At 35.5% G+C, this 19,132-nt stretch overlaps 2 protein-coding genes across 2 annotated transcripts in view; both read right to left on the bottom strand.

Moving 5' to 3' along the window:
• LOC133517073 (nose resistant to fluoxetine protein 6-like) overlaps positions 1-636 on the bottom strand; it is a 69,761-nt gene extending 69,125 nt beyond the window's left edge. Inside the window, exon 1 of the mRNA XM_061850217.1 lies at positions 18-636. Within this exon, the coding sequence (XP_061706201.1) occupies positions 18-504 (487 nt within the window). The 5' untranslated portion in view covers positions 505-636. The remainder of the gene's footprint in view (positions 1-17) is intronic.
• Positions 637-3,393: 2,757 nt separating this feature from the next.
• Positions 3,394-19,132, bottom strand: part of LOC133517072 (uncharacterized) — a 35,631-nt gene continuing 19,892 nt past the window's right edge. The window contains exons 6-12 of the mRNA XM_061850216.1: positions 17,645-17,787; positions 12,882-13,050; positions 10,747-10,940; positions 6,694-6,814; positions 5,066-5,255; positions 4,102-4,244; positions 3,394-4,010 (exon numbers count right to left, since the gene is read on the bottom strand). Of these exons, the coding sequence (XP_061706200.1) occupies positions 3,435-4,010; positions 4,102-4,244; positions 5,066-5,255; positions 6,694-6,814; positions 10,747-10,940; positions 12,882-13,050; positions 17,645-17,787 (1,536 nt within the window). The 3' untranslated portion in view covers positions 3,394-3,434. The remainder of the gene's footprint in view (positions 4,011-4,101; positions 4,245-5,065; positions 5,256-6,693; positions 6,815-10,746; positions 10,941-12,881; positions 13,051-17,644; positions 17,788-19,132) is intronic.

Here is a 19,132-nt window from a genome sequence, read left to right as displayed (position 1 = left end):
AACTTGCAATCACTTACTTCGCAAAGCCCATCTTTTGTTCAAGAGCAGACCATCCAGAAACCGGTAACCCTGCTCTCTGCAGACCGTCTCCTGTACGCTCGCCACAGCGCTCGTCAGAGACAGCAGGTCACTGGCCAACACCACCGACGAAGCATAATCAGGAGACTCGTCGATCGGCACTAACTTATCCTTTCCTGTTTCTTCCTTATAGGGGTTGTGATTGCCCTTAGCTTCTTCTGACAGTCTGCTCAAAATCCTCGACTCGACCGTGCCATTGTTTTTAATCAATTCACTTATTTGTTCAACTACTTCCTTTTCTATTCCTAACGTTTGCGCAGTTCTATTAAGAAGAGCGAGGTCGTGTCTGTCTAAAGTCCGGTTGGTATCGAAGAGTGTGGAGAGTCTGTTGAGAAGTGTTTGGTCGATCGTGGTATTAGGTTTGAGGTTGGTGTAGTTGTCGGCCGCGGCGCACACGCACGCGATCGCAAGGAGGGCGAGCAACATGGCGGAAACGAGCGCCCGCGCCGAAAGCACAAATATCACTGACAGCCTTTGTCCACTCAGCTGTAGTGCCTTCGTCTTGATTATAATTCCGATGACATTTTGCTCAAATTCCTATCTTGGACATAATTGTATCCTAGTTTATTTATACTAAGAGTAAACACGTAAAAACCAAGTTTATAACTATGGGTCTAGACTTAAATTAGTTTTTCTGTTTTAAATTAAACCTCCTTAATGTTAAACCTCGCGAGCCAAGCATAATATTTAATATAGCATGTATATGTTAGTATGATTTGCTTGTGACTTGGTGTGCATATAATGTCTGTTATATTTTACGATTGATTAAAAAAGGATCAGGTGTCATTCTTCTTCTTCTACTGCCATGCCCGAGCGGGCGTCGGTGGCCACCTTTGCAAAGTCTTTTCTATTTTTGACCAGTCTTGTTAGCGTGACCGCGTCCTTGATATTTGTCCAGGTGACATTATACACTGCGTTTTTTTTCGTTAATTTCAAGGATGCATTCCTGAGCTTTGATTAAGCAATTTTCTCAAAAACGCCGGTATTCTAATTAACGAGAGATAATCATAATTTATTTTTATCTAACAAGGCCCCTACGAGCGTGTACACTTACCTTTGAGCCTGTTTGCATATTGATTAAGTGTTTAGTACGAGTTCATACATTTGCTACTAAACGTAAGTTCCTACTATCTCTGACGATCGATGTTAGAAATGACATTGATATGTGACAGTTTTCAATAATTTGGTAGAGTTAAATTTAATGCCCGTGTTACAACAACTTAACATACATAATTCTGTGTTACTCATTAATATTGAAAAATAAATGTTCAACATATTTATTTATTAAGTATAAAAATAAATGACACACCATTTGCAAATTAATTTGAGGCAAATTTTGATGAGTTTTTTCCTCAGTTTACTCATGTTGGCTGGTAGAACGGACTTTTCAGCTATGATCTTGAATGATAAGAAAAGAGTTTATTTAGATTTGATTTTTAATGTTTTACAATTACTATTTTACGTCTTGTGTTTTGTGTTTTACTTCAAAGTTTGTTTATGCCTTAAAACCCTCGCAGTGCTCAAGATTCCACTTTTCGAAGCAATCATGGAATATTTCGCTTGCTTGGGTATCAATATTGGCACGCGAGGTTGAACAACAACTTTGCCCCTTGTGAAATAAATTTAAAATGTAATTATATTAAAACCAACTAACTCATTTCGAGCTATTTTATAACTATTTTACGAGTACGTAATTTAGATGTACATATCTAATGTGATTATCCAAAATAACCTTTGAATAATTAAATCTAAAACTCAGAACGATCTCAAAATAATTAAAACAATATTAAATTATTGCAGAGGCTGGGAAAGGGCAATTTGTGGATGAGTTTCGATTTTCGAAGACGAATCCATGAATTGCTGTTCCTACCGAGGCATTTATAGTGCTTTTCTCCAAAGATGCGAGAAAATCAGGTAAAATAATCATAATTTAATCATCAACCAGCACTCAAGTCGGACCTTCATATCAAAAACGTCAAAAACAATTTCCCTCTTTAATTATTTTTTAAACGTTAAAGGCACAACTATTCAGCCATTCAATATTCGCTCATTCAATATAATTGTGCAATATAAGCTGTATTTGCACGCATGCTATCCTTAAAAAATATATTAAAGATGTATATCTTTGATTTTATTAAACAGTATTCGCACGATCATACACGACGGTCTTAAATAGACTAGTCTATTAAGTTTGAGAAAAGCACTATAGGTACAAATCTCGGCAAGAAACGGGGTTGCCGTCCGCGTATCTCTATCCGGCTTGGCCTGCAACCCTACGTTGTTTGTTTGTTTTTGCGGACGGGAAGATCTACTAAGAAAAATCAATGCAAATAGCCAATTATTATTATGGCCGCGTTTACACGGATCAGCAGTCATTTTAAGCTATAGGATAGAGTGAGATAAGAAGATAAACTAACTTACATGTCTCGTTCTTACAAGACCCTAGTGATCGTACGAATACTGCTTAGTAAAATCAAAGACTACATACATCTCTTCTTCTTCAACATAGCGTTTTCCCGGCCTAGCGCCAGGGTCCGCTTTCCTACATAATCTTCTCCACTTTGCCCGGTCTTCAATCAAAGACTACATAACTTGTATATATTTTTTACAGTACATATGGCGCTACTTTGCCGCACTAGTGCGATAATTAGCACATTACGTAAATATGTTGAAAATTTAAAGGGCCATGTATACTGTAAAACGTTGTACGATACATGTGCGAATGAGTAATTCACAACTCGTGTCGATTTAAAACACTCCCTTCGGTCGTGTTTTAATTTATCGCCACTCGTTTAGAATTTCCTATTTTTCGCACTTGTATCGTAATGTACTATTAAGGATCTCAGGCGTGCACATACAGCTTATATTGCACAATTAAATTGAATGAACGAATATTTAAATGGCACTGAATGGCAGTATGAGTTGTGCCTTTAAGGCTTAAAGGTTTAAAAAAAAAACTAAAAAGGGAAATGTTTTTTGACGCGATGCGTGCTTGATGCTTGATACTGATTGGTTTACCTTATTTCCTTGCATGTTTGGAGAAAAGCTCTATATATGCCACGACAGGAATAGCAATTCGTGGATTCGTCTTAAAATCGATACTCATCCAAGAATTGTCACTGCATCGGGGTTTGTCGTTTAGAAAAGGTTTAGATAGATTATATAACCTTTGTAAATATTCTAAATATATTATATATATCTTCGTCTAGTACCTACTCACAATACAAGCCTTATTGAACTTAAAGGTCAAGGTCGATTTGTGTAAGACTGCCTATAATATTTATTATTTCTTTATTAAAATATGGACAAAAAAACTTCATGAAAACGTCAGATTTAATTTATATAATCGGATAACATTATCTGGTATATCGGTAGTGTTGAGCTCCGTTTTGACTGCCATTTGCGGTCCATTCCCACTCATCGATATCCTCATCATCATCTCGTACGGGATATGCCCTTCTTGGAACGTAGTCTTCATCTCTGTCTCCCCAGAAATCATCCTCGCCTCCCTGTTCCTCCTCGATCACTTCCAAATCTTCTTCATCTAAATGATTCTCTCTGAAATCATCATCCACTCCTTCCTCTTCTTCTTCTTCTTCTAAAATTTCTTCTAGACCTTCAAGTTTATCTCTCTGAACTTCATACTCAATATCAGCTTCAGGAATTTCTTCTAAGAGTTCTCTATGAGCAACGAGAAGCTGCCTTGTTTTTATTTGTGGAACATCTATTTCCTCTTCTTGTTCTTTGGTAGCTTCGGCATCTGCCCCCGTGTGATTCTCATCTGGTTTTTTTTCTGATTCTTCTTTGTTATCGTCTTTGTCAGAATTTGATGAGAAAATGAAGACTTTGTGCAAGGATTGCATCGGTATCACAAATGTCAGTGTTAATAACGTTGATGAAAGCATTATTAGAGATATTTCGTGAAGATCAATCTATAACAAGAAGAAAAATATGATAATAAAAATTGGGAAATTCGGTCACAAGGAAAATAACATTTATTATAATTTGTAATGTTTTGCGTACCATAGACATTAAGCTAAACTCGCTTGAAGTCCGAATGGTGCCAGCCTCAGTGAGAAACACGATGAATTGGCAAAGATATAATGCGTAGGAGAGTCGACTGATTAGTACCAACGGACGGCAGCAGAGAAAATTGGCCAGGGATTCTGTAGTAAGAAATATTGACTCTGTTCAGTAATTATAATATTCAAGGTAAACTACAGGGAAAACTATAATTTTTAAATGTATTCATGTATAAAAAAAGGTGTAAATTTGTAAAATAAAAATACTTTACAAATAAACACATACACTGGAAATCTGCTTAGTAGTTTTAACGACACCCTGAAATACACCAAATGATAATGTAAAGATACTCTTAAACTAAAAAAATTAAAAAATCTGGTAAGTAGGCAAAGGTAAAGGGGTATAATGGAAAAAAACACAAATTTCATGCAAATTTCGCAATATCATGAACGCTTTCATAATCCTAATCCTGAAAGAATAAATTTACAAACGTGAATATAAAACTAAATACTATATTTAATTTATAATCTGTAGGGAGTCAGCGATAAAAGTGATAATTAGTTAACTAACTAAGTGAGGACGTCAAAAGCAGCGGTTAATGTAAAATAAAGGAGTTCTATAATATTACATATACACGTTTTAGTATTTTTCCGGCTATTTTGTGGTGAGTTTGAGACGGATGTATTTACATCCGTCTTAATAATTGGCTTATAAGTTGATTATACAAATATTTTGATTAAAACATAATAAAGTTTTAGGGATTGCTTATTGTAAAACTGACTACTAAACGATTGTGGGTAATGTTTATCGAGTATGTGTACATCTGTGGGTATCTATCTATATATGATTTTATTTTTCGCATGCTCTTGATGGGGCTTCATGTACAAAAATGTTGATATAATCTGTCTGTTTTGTATTATTTTAACATATTTTTGCCATCCCTTGCTGAAAGGTAATCATTTACCGCAATATCCATTATGCACGGCGTATATGACCCAGGCTACGGCGAGGGAAGCGGCCACCGGCGCGAGGGCGGCGTAGTTTGCGGCGAACAAAGCGCTGTACCGGTATTGAGTGTTGCCAGAATCTAGTCCTGCCCACCACACTAGGCTCCAGAGAGCGCCACTTGTCAACCAACCCAAGGCTAAGAGGACCTATAAGAAGAAAAATAATGTCAACATTTTAAACCGATTGCTATTTAATAACCCTGTCAACAACGTCGGAAATATAGGAAATTTTGAAAAATATCCACATTATCATCTCAAAACCTATTAACATTATTCATTCAAGATTTTCAAAATGGTACATTTCTAGTCACATTATTGCGATGATTGCAGTTTTACTCGTATTTAGGAATATGTTTCACTATACATCTTATCATATAATACGATGTTCAGTTATATGTTGCTTAAGCTATGAAATGCTAAATATACATTTTTAGAAATAATTTGACATATTTATAATAGGTACTACTAGATACTTGCTAATATAATAAGTTGAAAAAAGATAAAGTATCAGCTGTGTGCTATGATGAATTGTTTTATACTTTTAACCATAAAAAATATTAATGGCATTTCAAACTGTTTTCTGGAGCCGGATTTTTCTATTAAAGATTACACATAATGGATATATACAGATGATTACTATAACTAGCTTATATCTAAAATAGGCCCTTGAGGCATTTTACCTAGGATGCTGGCGGCATATTTCAATACTGATACTTTGTGCGAGGAAGCCGCCAGCTCTGCGGTCACCAGTTACGTTAACCAGACGTTTCGCGATTTCTCCAAAAAACTTGTGCGCGCTGGGACCCCAGTTGTTGCTGTTGCTGGGGAAGATTCTAAATGGTACTCTCTACCGAGGCTCTTATATTTATTACGTTTCAAAATTTCGGCGCTTTCCGTCGCTGCTTTTACATTAGTCCGTTGGAGTTGGGACGGTCCAAGTGTGTCTACACAGGTGGCATCCCGCACTAACAGGAACTAAGGACACCCCATCAGGCCTCTTTCCATCATACCTGATAATGCCAGTCGGCTCAAGAAGAGCAGGCACATTGATGGTGGCAAGAGATCGACGGATTATGACTTATGACATTAAAAATTATTTTCATATATTTTCTGTAAGATATATGCCTCACGTAAAAAATTAGTCCCGCCGATTTATTGCGACGATATTGTTCTTGGGGATCTGGTGTCAAGTCAAAGTCCAATATTATATGGAGTAGTGTTAGAACCGGTGCTAGTTTATGAAATTCATATTAAAGTGCTATTATCCCTAAATTGTAGAATAAAGACTTTCACATTTGTTTTGTTTAACTATAAGGACACAAAGCTTAAATCCTCTTCATCATCCATGCTGCATCCTAAAGGGATCCGCGAGTCGCTCGACTACCTCAACCTAAGATTGACGACACTTGGTACTATGGAACTATGAAAACGACGGTAATCTGATCTTTTAGCTCTTCGTAGAAAAGATGACACCACCTTTTAATTGAAAATCATAATATAGGTACCTACATGAATCACTCGCTTCTTAAATTACTATAACATACCTTATTGTACGGGACACACGCTAGCAGGATGATGAACATACCCTATTGAGTTGAGAAGGTTTCTGCAAAGCAATGCCTAAGCTGATTCCGATGAGATATGGGGTGCAGCGGTGATACACGGAGGTGTAGCTTAAACGGGCTGTCCTGTAGAGTTGGCTGACACTAAAAAAAACAAGTTGTCTGCAGTCAGTTCAGTGTCCATTATCGTACCCGTTTCTCACTGAGGCTATACTATAAAAAAATCTAAAATTCAAACTCCAAAGTTCAATCCGACATCAGGAAACAGATTTAATTTTACTGATGGCTAAAATTATGTAGCAATAAAAAGTAAACAACTTCAAGCCAGTGAATACGGCAACTGCCAGTTTGACACTGACACATTCGCTAGCGTGTACGTAACTTACTTTCTATATATCTCGGTCATACTCGCATAGGTACTAGTGCGAGCGAGTTGTATAGAAAGTAAATTACGCAGACGTTAGCGAATACGACAGTTTGACACTGTCAAGGAAGTCGTACTGAGGTACATATCTCATATAGTGCTGGAAACTTTTTAATAGGGAAGAATAGCGATATAACGGTATTTTTTCTATGAAAGTCAATTTTGGGAGAAAACGTTTTCCACTAACTAAATCTTAACATATCATCTTGATTTTGATTTCGATCGCTTCAGCCAAGTATTATATTTAGGTTTATAAGTTTAGATTTTTTGGTTAACAAATATTGAAAAAATTAAAAAAAGAAAAACTTACTTGTAATGTGTCAATAACATACTATAAAATCATGGAGAATGCAAAATATTTAGAAGTGGAAAAACGTTTTCTCTTTTTGTATGTAGCAGCATCGTAACTTTCGTACAAGTTTATGAATAAGGGGGTGAAAGCGTAACTTTGAAAGTCTTCGGAAACTATTAGGTCTACAGAGACAATTATAATCTCGTACTTATACTAGCAAATTTAGTCTTCTTTAGAAACGTTCTGAGAAGGTAATATCGAAAACTAGTCTTTTAGGGTTATAATCACCCAAATCTAGCGGTTTTATCGATTTTCGACAAAGATACGATCGGCGCTCGAGATCACAAACTTGGATTATTCATTGAGCCAACATCATACACAAGTCTGCAAAAAATCAGAACTACTGAATTTGACACAAACGAACCCCATTACAAAAGTCAACATGTTAGTGGATTATCCTGAATAAAAAAAAATTACGAGCACAATTTTACAGGTGTCATATTTAGGAATACTCAAGAATGTCAGAATTTGTTGATAGAATACTCTTTATTGGCACACCTCAGTAAAGATATACAAGAAAAATAAACAATTGATTAAATATTGATTGATATGCATTTCTTTTTCGTTGGTATTTTTATCATAATATAACTGAAGCCTCTAACTCCGTTGTTGGCAAGGCTCACATTGCCCACAATCAAAATCGTATAAAATTATGACACGAAAAGTTTCTCGAGTCAAAATTGGAATAACTCTTGACATATAAAATTGCCAGGAACCCCGAATAATATATTGTACCTCAAAAAATACAGAGTTGTATTTTAATAATTACTTATTTTGGTATGTGATCTCTAACTTCTCTAAGTGACCTTTTCAAAGAATTTTCAGTTTTACCTAAGCACGACTATATTTTATGTGTACTGTGTAGCTATACTCTATTGTTGTAATCAGCCATGTCAGTATGATGGTATATACGTTTAATTATGAAACAATATTTATCTACACACGTATCACAAACCATATATGATGCGTCCAAAAACCGCAAATTACGGCCACGTTAGAACTAATTTCTTATCCGTGAAAATGTTATTGCTGCGTAATAACGTCAATATCGATTTAATTATGACATTCTCGAACATATCTGAAAAACAAATGAATATGACTTAACCTTTTTTCTAGTATCAATCGAGATGACGTTTTATTCGAAATGAAATCTGAAATGCAAACAGTATGTGATTAAATTCCGCAATGGCGATCATAACATGCAGCCCATGCAGCTCTTGAACACATTATAGAGAGCTTATAATATGTGTGTAGAACAAGCAGTTTATGTAACTATACATAATTAGGCATTAAAACACTCGTGTGGTATTTATTGAAGCTCGCTTTCAGTTCATTTCATGACTCGTATTGTAATGGTTTTCATTAAGTGTGTAGCAGTCACATAAACTATTATGAGTCATTCCTTCTGTATTCACAATTCATTGATTTTCCTAGATATACATATAATAAAAAGTAAAATTAAGCGGCATCTGATTGGTAATCAGATGCCGTGATAATTAAATTAAACCAGTTTTTACTTTAACATTTTACCTTCAATCGTAAATGTATTAATAGTTTACGGACACCTGCGAATTCTAACGTTATGTGTCGTATATATTAACCGGATTCTTGTTACTTAACATTATAATAATAGGGAGGCGACTTGATGTAGTGACCTGCCTGACAACATCGCCTGTACACGTGGTGAAGTCAGGCAGGTCCAACAATCCTTATTGGTAGTGGAATGATACGAGTTCATAGGTACTCGATCAAGATAATACCAACTGTAATGCTAATGTTGTAAAAGTTGACAAAAGGGGCAATAGGATTGGGAATTGGGATCTTAAGATCTCCCTCTGACTGAGACGAGGCAAAAGCCCCTAAGAAAGAGAGTGAAGATACAGATTCTACGTGAAAGGTTTTAGTAATAAAATACAATGGAACCTAATGTGTTGTTTAGGGTTCCGTACACAAAGGGTCAAACGGGAACCTATTACTGAGACTCCGCCGTCCGTCCGTCTGTCACCAGGCTGTATCTCATGAACCGGGATAGTTAGCCAGTTGAAATTTCTACAGATTATGTATTTCTGTTGCCGCTATAACAACAAATACTAAAAACAGAACAGAAATAAATATTTAAGGGGGCTCCCATACTAAAAAGTAATAGTTTAGATAATGGTACGGAACCCTTCGTGCGTGAGTCCGACTCGCCGACTTGGCCGGTTTTTCGTCACTGCAGAGAGATTTTTGTAGGTTCTCAACAAGGTACGTCTCTCTCAATTAGAGATCTACCTAGCTATTGTAGGGTTTGTTCGATTTACTCGTACAGAGGTAAAACGAATACATTACACAAGTACATAAAGGACCAGTCGCCATTTCGTGTGAACGAAGATTTCGCCATATCGAGAATAATTAATTATTGAGGTTCCACTCTATATTTCTCCTGAAAACAACATAATTAGGGACCAACAAACATTGATTGTAGAACAATAAGAAATAAAAGTGCCCCGAGGTTGATAACTGAAGTACTAGATGACCCCAAATGTTATGGTAACTGGATCGTCAAATGTAAACTGTTGATAACTTGAGATATCGCATAATTTAGTAGGTACAGTCGCCATCAGATAAATCGGAGCGGCCATGGTACTCACAAATATCTGAATACGCCTCTATTGTCAAGGCGTTAGAGTGCGTATTCAGATATTTTTAAGCACCTCGGCAGCGCCGATATATCTGATGGCGACTGTAAAAGCCGTACAGCGCTCATTACTCGTAGCTGCCATTAGCTGTAATTCGAAGCACGAATTTGACATAGGCTTTACAGGTCCAGTTACGCTCCATGATTTGCTATTTATTACCCGTACTACGAGTTGTTGACAGTGTCAACACTAACATATACGCTACCGTCTACATAATTTCCTTTCTAGACATCTTGCCCGCACTAATATGTCAGTACGAGCGAGATGCATAGAAAGTAAATTACGTAGACGTTAGCGTATGTCAGTGTTGACACTATCAATGACTTGTGGTAAAGGTATAGGGTTCTAGCTAAATTGGACATTGATAGCATAAAGTATTGAGTATCCAATTTAGCTAGAACCCTAAATGGCTCAATGATCGGAGCGTGATGTAACGATCAATGAATCTTAGCTAGGAGTAAAAAAAAAAAACAGATTTGTCGTGATTCAATGGTTTCTTAAGTTCATATTGCAACATACCAGGTTGCATCTGTCACTGTTTTAAATCAAATAGGTCATAAATATTTAGATGGTTTTCATCACAAAATAGTAGTAAATAAAAAAAAACTACATTTAGCCTAACCTCACGCCATGATAGGCCAGCAGAGTTAAGCGATGTTCGCTGACCGTGGAATATCTGGAGTATGCAGCCAGACCTATTATGGTGGGCAGGAGGAATTTGGAGACGCCTGGCTTGACCTGCATCACCCAGACTATCATACCGCCTATGATAGTGAGCTGCATATCCAAAGCCAACTGGTGAGTTTGAGGGGCACACTGAAATAAAACAAAAAAGAAGCGAAATTATTTGATACTATAAATATGCTGTCGCGCAGATATGTCAAGCTCAAAATATAATATCAAACCGACATGGCAACTAGGAATGTACAGTACACGGCGATATATAAGTATTGCACACCGATCTTTGGAAAGAAAGTCGGCTAATTTGAGCTTGGTAGAGCGTTATCGCACACTATTATGTAAGGGATGTTTGTCGTAAGATGTCATATTTAATATTGACATGACATCGATTTGACGTAAATTAATACTATAAAGTCCATAAAGTGCAATATTTAAAACACGGCCGGTAATAAATTAAATACTATGATGGACCGTCATCAGTATTCGGAAATCGCCGTATGTAGCCAATTGTCTCTTTCCAAAGACCGATATACAATATTTATCGCAGCATCTCAGACAAATCGCTGATTGTTCGCAGTTTCTGAGCTGGTATTTAGTTGGTGGTGGTAGTGGTATTTATTGACAGGTTGAGAGACAAATGCCGAAGGATCTACGTAGTTACTTTTGTATTTTGAAAACAGTTAATATAAATTGTGCACACTTCGTTATGTCGATTTGTTTAATTTTTCCCGTTTTAGCTATTGGGGACACAAGTTATTAACAACAATAACCAATCTACAATAAGCTACTGTTTAGCGACCTGAAAGCTTATTCAGAAACGTAACGTGCTGGATTTATGATACCAATATGATTCAGCATTACATTGTGTTACTCTCACACATGTAACTGCACTTAGTAGTGACAGAGCGCACACATTTCATTTTTGATATTATTCTGATGCGGCAAATCTTCGAATGTCTGCCACATCATTACTTAGCCACAATTTGCAACACATCGAGCAAAGGAATGATAAATGTATATGAAGTGATTCACGAAGAATACATACTTACTTACCGATGTCTCGGTCATCACCTATTCTTTATGCCTTTATGACCCAAAGAGGAAGCTATTTAAATAGTGTTTTATGTTAATATTTACACTTTTTGTATATGTGAACTCTATTTATTTCGCTCAACGTTTAATAAGCATTGAAGTTAAACGTGGCAATGCTGTCAGCCGTACACTTTACATCGATAGTGATTTAGAGAACGCATTTTTTATTTATTATTAGTTAACATTACGAGTATATGAGTGTTAATTTTAATTTTATTTATAATTTATTTTTATCACATTGTCTAGTATGACTCGTATGTAATTGTTGAATGTGTAATAAATAAATATTATAACTTATTTCTATTGACAGGCTATTTGTGAAACATCAGCATCTTATTAAAATTTCTGATGTTTCTCAAATAGCATTATAGACATTCTGAAGTCTGACGATGCTACATTGGTAGGTATCCAAAATTAGAGAATAATAAAATTATTGACGTTTCCGGGCCTGATTTTAATGAGATTACCACGTTATACTTAATATATTTTTATAAATGAAAGTAACTTTTATTTTCATTACTTATTCACTAATAAATAATTTTAGAAAATTATGTCTGAATGAATCAATTTGTTTAACCTTTTCAGACCCAGAAGCATTTATTTTGTTTTAGTATTTGGAACCCTTAGTTACTTCAAAATAGATGGTGGAATAAGTATGTATATACAAAAATGTACGCAGGGTTTTAGAAACTTAAAACTGTTTTTTGTAATTGTAGATAATATTGTAGTGGTAGAAAAAAATGTTACTAGGTATATATGTTTTAAGGTTAAGGGTTAGATTGTTTTAAAGTTATTACAGAATATTATAAATAAAAGAACTGCTTGGAGATATCCATTCGATAAAAAACTATGGCAGATCATGCATGACCACAATTTATCGTGTGCACAGCATCCTTTATTTCAAAAGGAGTTCATATCGGCGTCAATAGCAAAACTTGTACCTGAACCAAAACTTGTTGATATTAACAATGACGAAATCCTCACCATGTCTTCGAAACCGAACCAGTTCTGCACATAGAGCAGATTCCACCACCAGCCCTCCTGGCAGATCTCGGCGTTCTTGGTGACGAGGGTGCCCCACATGGGGCCAGTGGAGATGTTATCCCAGATGTATGCATAGAACAAAACCACAGCTAGTAGGGCAGGGGTCAATCTGGAAATTAATTAAATATGTATCAATACCATACCATCCAAAAAGTACACTCCGGACAAAAGCAGCCCTAAAGGATCTTTACAATTCTTGAACATATTGTCGGTATACCACGATTTTATGTCATAATATACACGGGCTAGACACACTGGTTGAAAACCTTTGTTTTAAGACACTGCGACACTTATCTTTATCTTTAGTCCATAGTCCGTAGAGTAATTTTAGCTTGAGAGAATACCGTAAATTTAAAATGGTCCTTAGGTATTTATTTTACGAACAGTAAGGTTTGCAGACACAAAAAAGATAGCCCGACTATATTTAATTTTACCAGGCTGTAATCCTGTATAAATTTATTTTTTGTTTTCAATCTTTTAGGGAATTTTCTTAAAAGCTAGATACACCTACATCACACAAAGACTGACTTATTTTATTTAAACTTCGAATATAAAATAAAATCCCATGTCAAGGTAGATAAGTAGGTACGTAAGATTGATAAGATCAGATCAGATCAAGATGGGACAGTTGAAATTAGTACTAAAGTAGACCTTATTCTCTTTTTCTGGCTACACGCCAGCATACTTAATATCATTGCGGCCCATATCCTACTCAGTCGCGTAAATTTAAATTGGCTGAGTGTAAAATGTAAATATTTGAACCACTGTTTTTGACAAATTTAACAGGTCAAAAGCGAAAATAAACCTTACGAACCTGTGAATTTACAATGTACTAAAAGCAGTTTTATTTCCGTTCACTAACTAAAAGTCAATAAAGTAGATTTTACTTAAATACAATTTAGTCGGATTAGTCAGTCGGTAATTTATCTAAAAGTTTTCAAAGAAACGGTTTTCGATCAAGTCATCTTGGATATGGATATATTTAGTATCATTGTATTCAGCATGATGTCTTGAATACAAATGTATAAGATAACAAGCGCTAAATGGTGGGGGTAAGAACTGTGACGTCATAAAGTCGACGGAATAAAGATTTTTTTAAGATACCTACCATGTAGGATATCAAATGAAAGGGCTTTATGAGTAGATTACAAATATATAACATACTATAACATTTTCACTCCTTGGTCTAACAAATTATCAGAAAACTGTCAAAAAAGTCACAACACAGAGTTAATGTATGCATGCAAAATACTTTTAAAGGTGAAATCTAAGTTTCATCTAAAAATAATATAACTGATAGTAAATTTCATTTCAACAATCGTATGTGAATACAAACAGTGTATTTTATACTTTCCAGGTTATTTATATAGATAACGGCAAGCCTTCCACGCCACTACCTTCATAAAATCTAAATTCATTGTCAAAAATTCAGCACCAATTCACTTCGGCGCCGGGTACCGTCCTTTTTCATGTCTGAAACTGACATGAGTTGGAAATAAAAATTAGCTTTAGCGTAGCGAATTTATTGTACCGATCCACTGGGCGTCTGTATTCATAAGGTCACTCGTTTGTTGATGTGAACTTTAACGCCTGCGCTTTTCTAAATAGCATTTATTCATAAAAATGGAATGAAAATGAAGCTAATAACTCTAGTAATTAAATCTTCCAAAGTGCTTTAGCAACAAAATCAACCAACTGTTTCGTAAACTAGAGTATTTAAAACCTTTGTTTTACTATTTTTACTATTCTATTCATGGCGACTGGACTGGAGCAAGGATTACCTAATTACCTACCTACCTCTATAGGTACCTACTCCGTTAGATATTCCGTCACTTAGATACTGGCTGATAACGCACAGCCTATAGGGAAATCTTAATTTTTTTTTTATTTAAATATTTTGGCCTAGGTATATTCTACAAATGTTGATAGAAGAAACATTAAAGATTTTTTTCTTTTCAATTCATCCCTTAAGGGGGTGAATATGGAATTGAAAATGTTTAAGGACTTAGGGGTCATCCATTAATTACATCACAAGTTTAGGGGGAGGGAAAAAATGTGACATGTTGCTCACAACAAGGGGCAGGGGGGAGTCACAAACTTTGTGACATCACTTTAACATCATCAGTAATCGACATTTTGTTTTTAATTTATTCGTTGTAAATTTTTTTCCTAATCAATTTTGTGTAATAGAATTACAAACATTTTTGTCAAAAATATTTTTATATAATATTCGAAAAATGTGACGTCACACCACGGGAGGGGCTTACCAAATGTGACCAAGTGTGACAAGGATGGGGGGAGGGGTAAAAAAACCTAGAAATTCGTGTGACGTAATTAATGGATGACCCCTTACTAGACTAGGTACTAGTAACAAATATTTTATTGAGTAAGTACTAGTACCTAACAAATATTTATGAAAATTATGAAAATAATTCACGTATGTAATTATGTTACGTTCATGTTATCTTTGAATTGAACGGCTGTGTTTCGTAAAATCGTGCACCTGTACACTTGGGAATTCAAATCCAATTAAATGTTCTCTACTTACCTAATATAGATAAGATCCTGTAAGAGTACAATAACTATGATAATATTATTCAAGTGTTGTGAGAAAGTAAGTTCTCTCGTTTTGGAGGCCAAGACCCTCTTTGGATCACTGTGCCACAGTAGTTAATTTTTTAGTTAGTCGTGAGAAAGTAACAAATACCTACTTTTAACGCCTACACTTTTTATCCAAAAATTAGACTTATCATATTATATTATACTGTCGCAAATAAAATATATTTCAAATAAAACTCTTTAATAAAACCCATTAAGATTTGAAGAATATAACAATTGGAATTGGAATGTAACCCCACGCCACGCGTAATCTTAGAACGCTTTGAATAGTTAACTTGCGAAGCCTTATTTATACCAACCAACAGGTGTTAAACCTTTTAAAATACTTGAAAAGTCTACTTTTCGGTCGGTCTCGTATCCCGAGGATTCCGTGCCATCAAAAATCTTTTTTACAATGCATGATTTAATTTTATTTTCTTAAGTCCGCCTTATGCATGATTAGTTTTAGAATCACACATAATCAAAATCGATGTGAAAATTTCAACTGTCACCAATACTCGTAAAGCTACTTGAGACAGAGCTCGCTGACAGATATTCAGACGAACAGCATAAGCTTTTAGTACTTACTTAAATATTCATGTGAAAAACTCGTCAAACTTACTGTATGCCTCAACAGTAACTAAGTGCGACCGTTCGTTAGATAGGTAGGATTTTATCAAAAACCTAAGTGCCTTTAATTACAGTTACGTTACATAATGGGGAAGGCCGGTACTTCCCGCATTGTACTTCGTATTAGTGACAACTACATGAATGAGACACTTTTTACAACTTCAATAATAGGCGATTGGACTTGCAAGTCAAATAGTTTCGCCATGTCCGTCCGTCCGAGGCTTTGCACCGTGATCGTTAGTGCTAGAAAGCTGCAATTTGACATGGATACATAAATCATGCATTGCAATAGAACGATAAAATAAAAACAATAAAATAGTAGTTTATGTGACTGCTACATAATAAAAGGCATTAAAATACACGAGTGTGGGTTTAAGAAACGAACGAAGTGAGTTTGTTAATAAAATCACACGAGTGTTTTAATGCCTAATTATGTACAGTTACATACACTATTTTATCTACACCCATATTATAAACTTTCTATGATATATTCACTAACCCAAATTACAGCCAACGGAGCATCATTGCTCTCTTGGCGAACCTCGCGAATATGTGGTGGCGTCATCGTCACCGAAATATTTTTATCGCTCATTTTACACGAAACTTTTGCCATAGTTACTTTAAAAACCACAAAACATATTCATTTTATACTTAAAACGAATTAAAAGATAAACTGTACGTCAAATGGCGGTAAATTAAAACGTTTTTCACGCTTGTCACGCATTCGTTTTTTTTTTTAATTCAGAGACAACAACTAGAGTCGGGGGCCTATTTCCGCATCATTCCATACAAACTAACATGCGAGATAGTCAAAATTGTATGCAATTCACATTTCACTTCGAACAAAAAGGCATCTCAATTGATATTAGAATAGAGGGCAAACCGAATTGTTTTTTTTATTCAGAGATGTTCCAAATTTGAATGTATAACCAAATCGATTTTGATGTAAGTAGTTATGAAGGAATAACTACATTATCACAGATAAGAAATTTGTTTTGCTTTTACACAATAATGTGGGGTATCGTTGGATAGGTCTTATAAAACGAATAAGGGCCTCCGAAAACATTTTTAGATAAAGTTAATATTTTTGGAAATAATCGCTCTGAAAGAAAACACATACGTGTCCCCCCCCCCCCCCCCCCTCCTCTAACTTTTGAACCATGAGTCCAAAAAATAAAAAATAAAATCGTGAAACAAAAGCTAAATGAAAACTATAGCGAACATGATCAGTCCGGTCGTTTTTGAGTTATTGCAAAAAATCTTCTCTTATTAAAAACACGTACAAAGCGTTGCAAAGGTACTCGTACATGCTCTTGGCCGATTTTTAGGTTCTTGTAAAATTAGAAATAGTCAAAGGAACAGATATATGTGACTGTTTGTTTGTTTGTTCTAAACTTTTTATGTAGATTAGATATCAATGTCAAATAATTGATTTCAATTGCAGTCCGATCTTCTATTGTATCTGTCATGTGTACCTGAGATATCTCGAAAACAGCCTCCACGCGCCTGAGCCATCAGCCGACATGCGGTGAGCGGTCAGGGTGCCGCTCAGCAACAGGAAGCAGTCCGTGTATACCCAGCCGGCGCGGCACCACGACCATAGTGGCGAGCTTACCACCTGAAAAATAGATGTGGGTCTGTTGATTTAAACCAACACAATACATCATTTAAAAGTAAAACGGGACCTCATCGCGCGTATTCATACGTTTTTAATATTCCTCTAAACTTTTAGTTTTCAAATAATGAATGAGACTAGATATGAATACACCAGGGTCGGGATAAGTGGCGTACACGAAGAGATGCCTATGTTCAGATGAAAGCGACAGGAGTCTAAAATGATCAGGGCTCGAACAAATCATGCGGATGGCGCAAAAGTGACGTAATTTTGCACACAGGATGTTTTTATTTAAACCACCGTGTGACATGTCGCACTAACTAACAAAATAATTCCATGGAATTTAGGTGACAGGGTGATGTCTTGAATAAAATAATCTCACGAAACTTGCTACTGTAAGGATAGAGGTATATATAACCAAACTTAGAGTGCTCACTCCATGGGCGTTCCTCACAGCGTTTCAATCGCTAACAGTCCCCTGCCCACATTTATGATGAAGTTCTAGAAAATCGGTGGGTCAGTTTTGTTTATTTTAAATAAGAAAGGTACTAGTTTGCCGTAACCAAAAATAGTATACCAATCTTGAGGAACTTCGACATAAACAGGAGATTGTCAGCGGTTGAAACGCTCTGAGAAACACCTGCGGATACTTTTAAAACAACCATATTAAACAACAAGTAGTATCAAAATATATGGAGATTATTAATAAGTTTTAGTAAAACTTGATATTTGCAAGTTTTTACCTCACTTACAATGTATATATATATATATATATGTACGGAGCGTGAATTTTATAAATAAAAGGTTTTGGCAAAGCTCGCTTAGAACTTGTTGTACGAGTAAATAGGAAATTAGTGTAACTTTTTGGTTGCTATGGAGTGAGCACTCTATTAGGGATTAATAATTTCTCTATGCCGTAAGTTACGATTATTTAAAATTAATTACGACAAATATGTGGGAATGAAAATGAACAATGAAGGTGATGTCTTGAATACAACTGATCTGGCTGACAGCGGTTGAAACGCTCTGAGAAACACCTATGAAAAATAAAAAAATACTATTTGAAATCATTCTATGAGTGGCTTGACGTCATCGGCATGATTTCTTCTAGCCCTGATAATGATCATGATCGCAATCTTGGCGAACGATGACGTGAAATTTATGTCACGCTGCATATAAGATAATTCCAATTATAAATTGGAATAGGTTACACTTAATTGTAACCCCGTAATTAACATTTTCTACTATGAAACGCTCGTATCTCGTAACTTGTGTATTGCTTTACAAAAGTTATCTCAATTTAATATAAATCAATATAGTTCTTAGGTCCTATGCTAACCACCGTTCA

This window comes from Cydia pomonella, chromosome 4 (assembly GCF_033807575.1).
Source record: "Cydia pomonella isolate Wapato2018A chromosome 4, ilCydPomo1, whole genome shotgun sequence".
In the NCBI taxonomy this organism is placed as follows: Eukaryota; Metazoa; Arthropoda; class Insecta; order Lepidoptera; family Tortricidae; genus Cydia; species Cydia pomonella.
The sequence above is the reverse complement of the archived record's forward strand: the minus strand, read 5'-3'. Positions and strand labels throughout refer to the sequence as shown.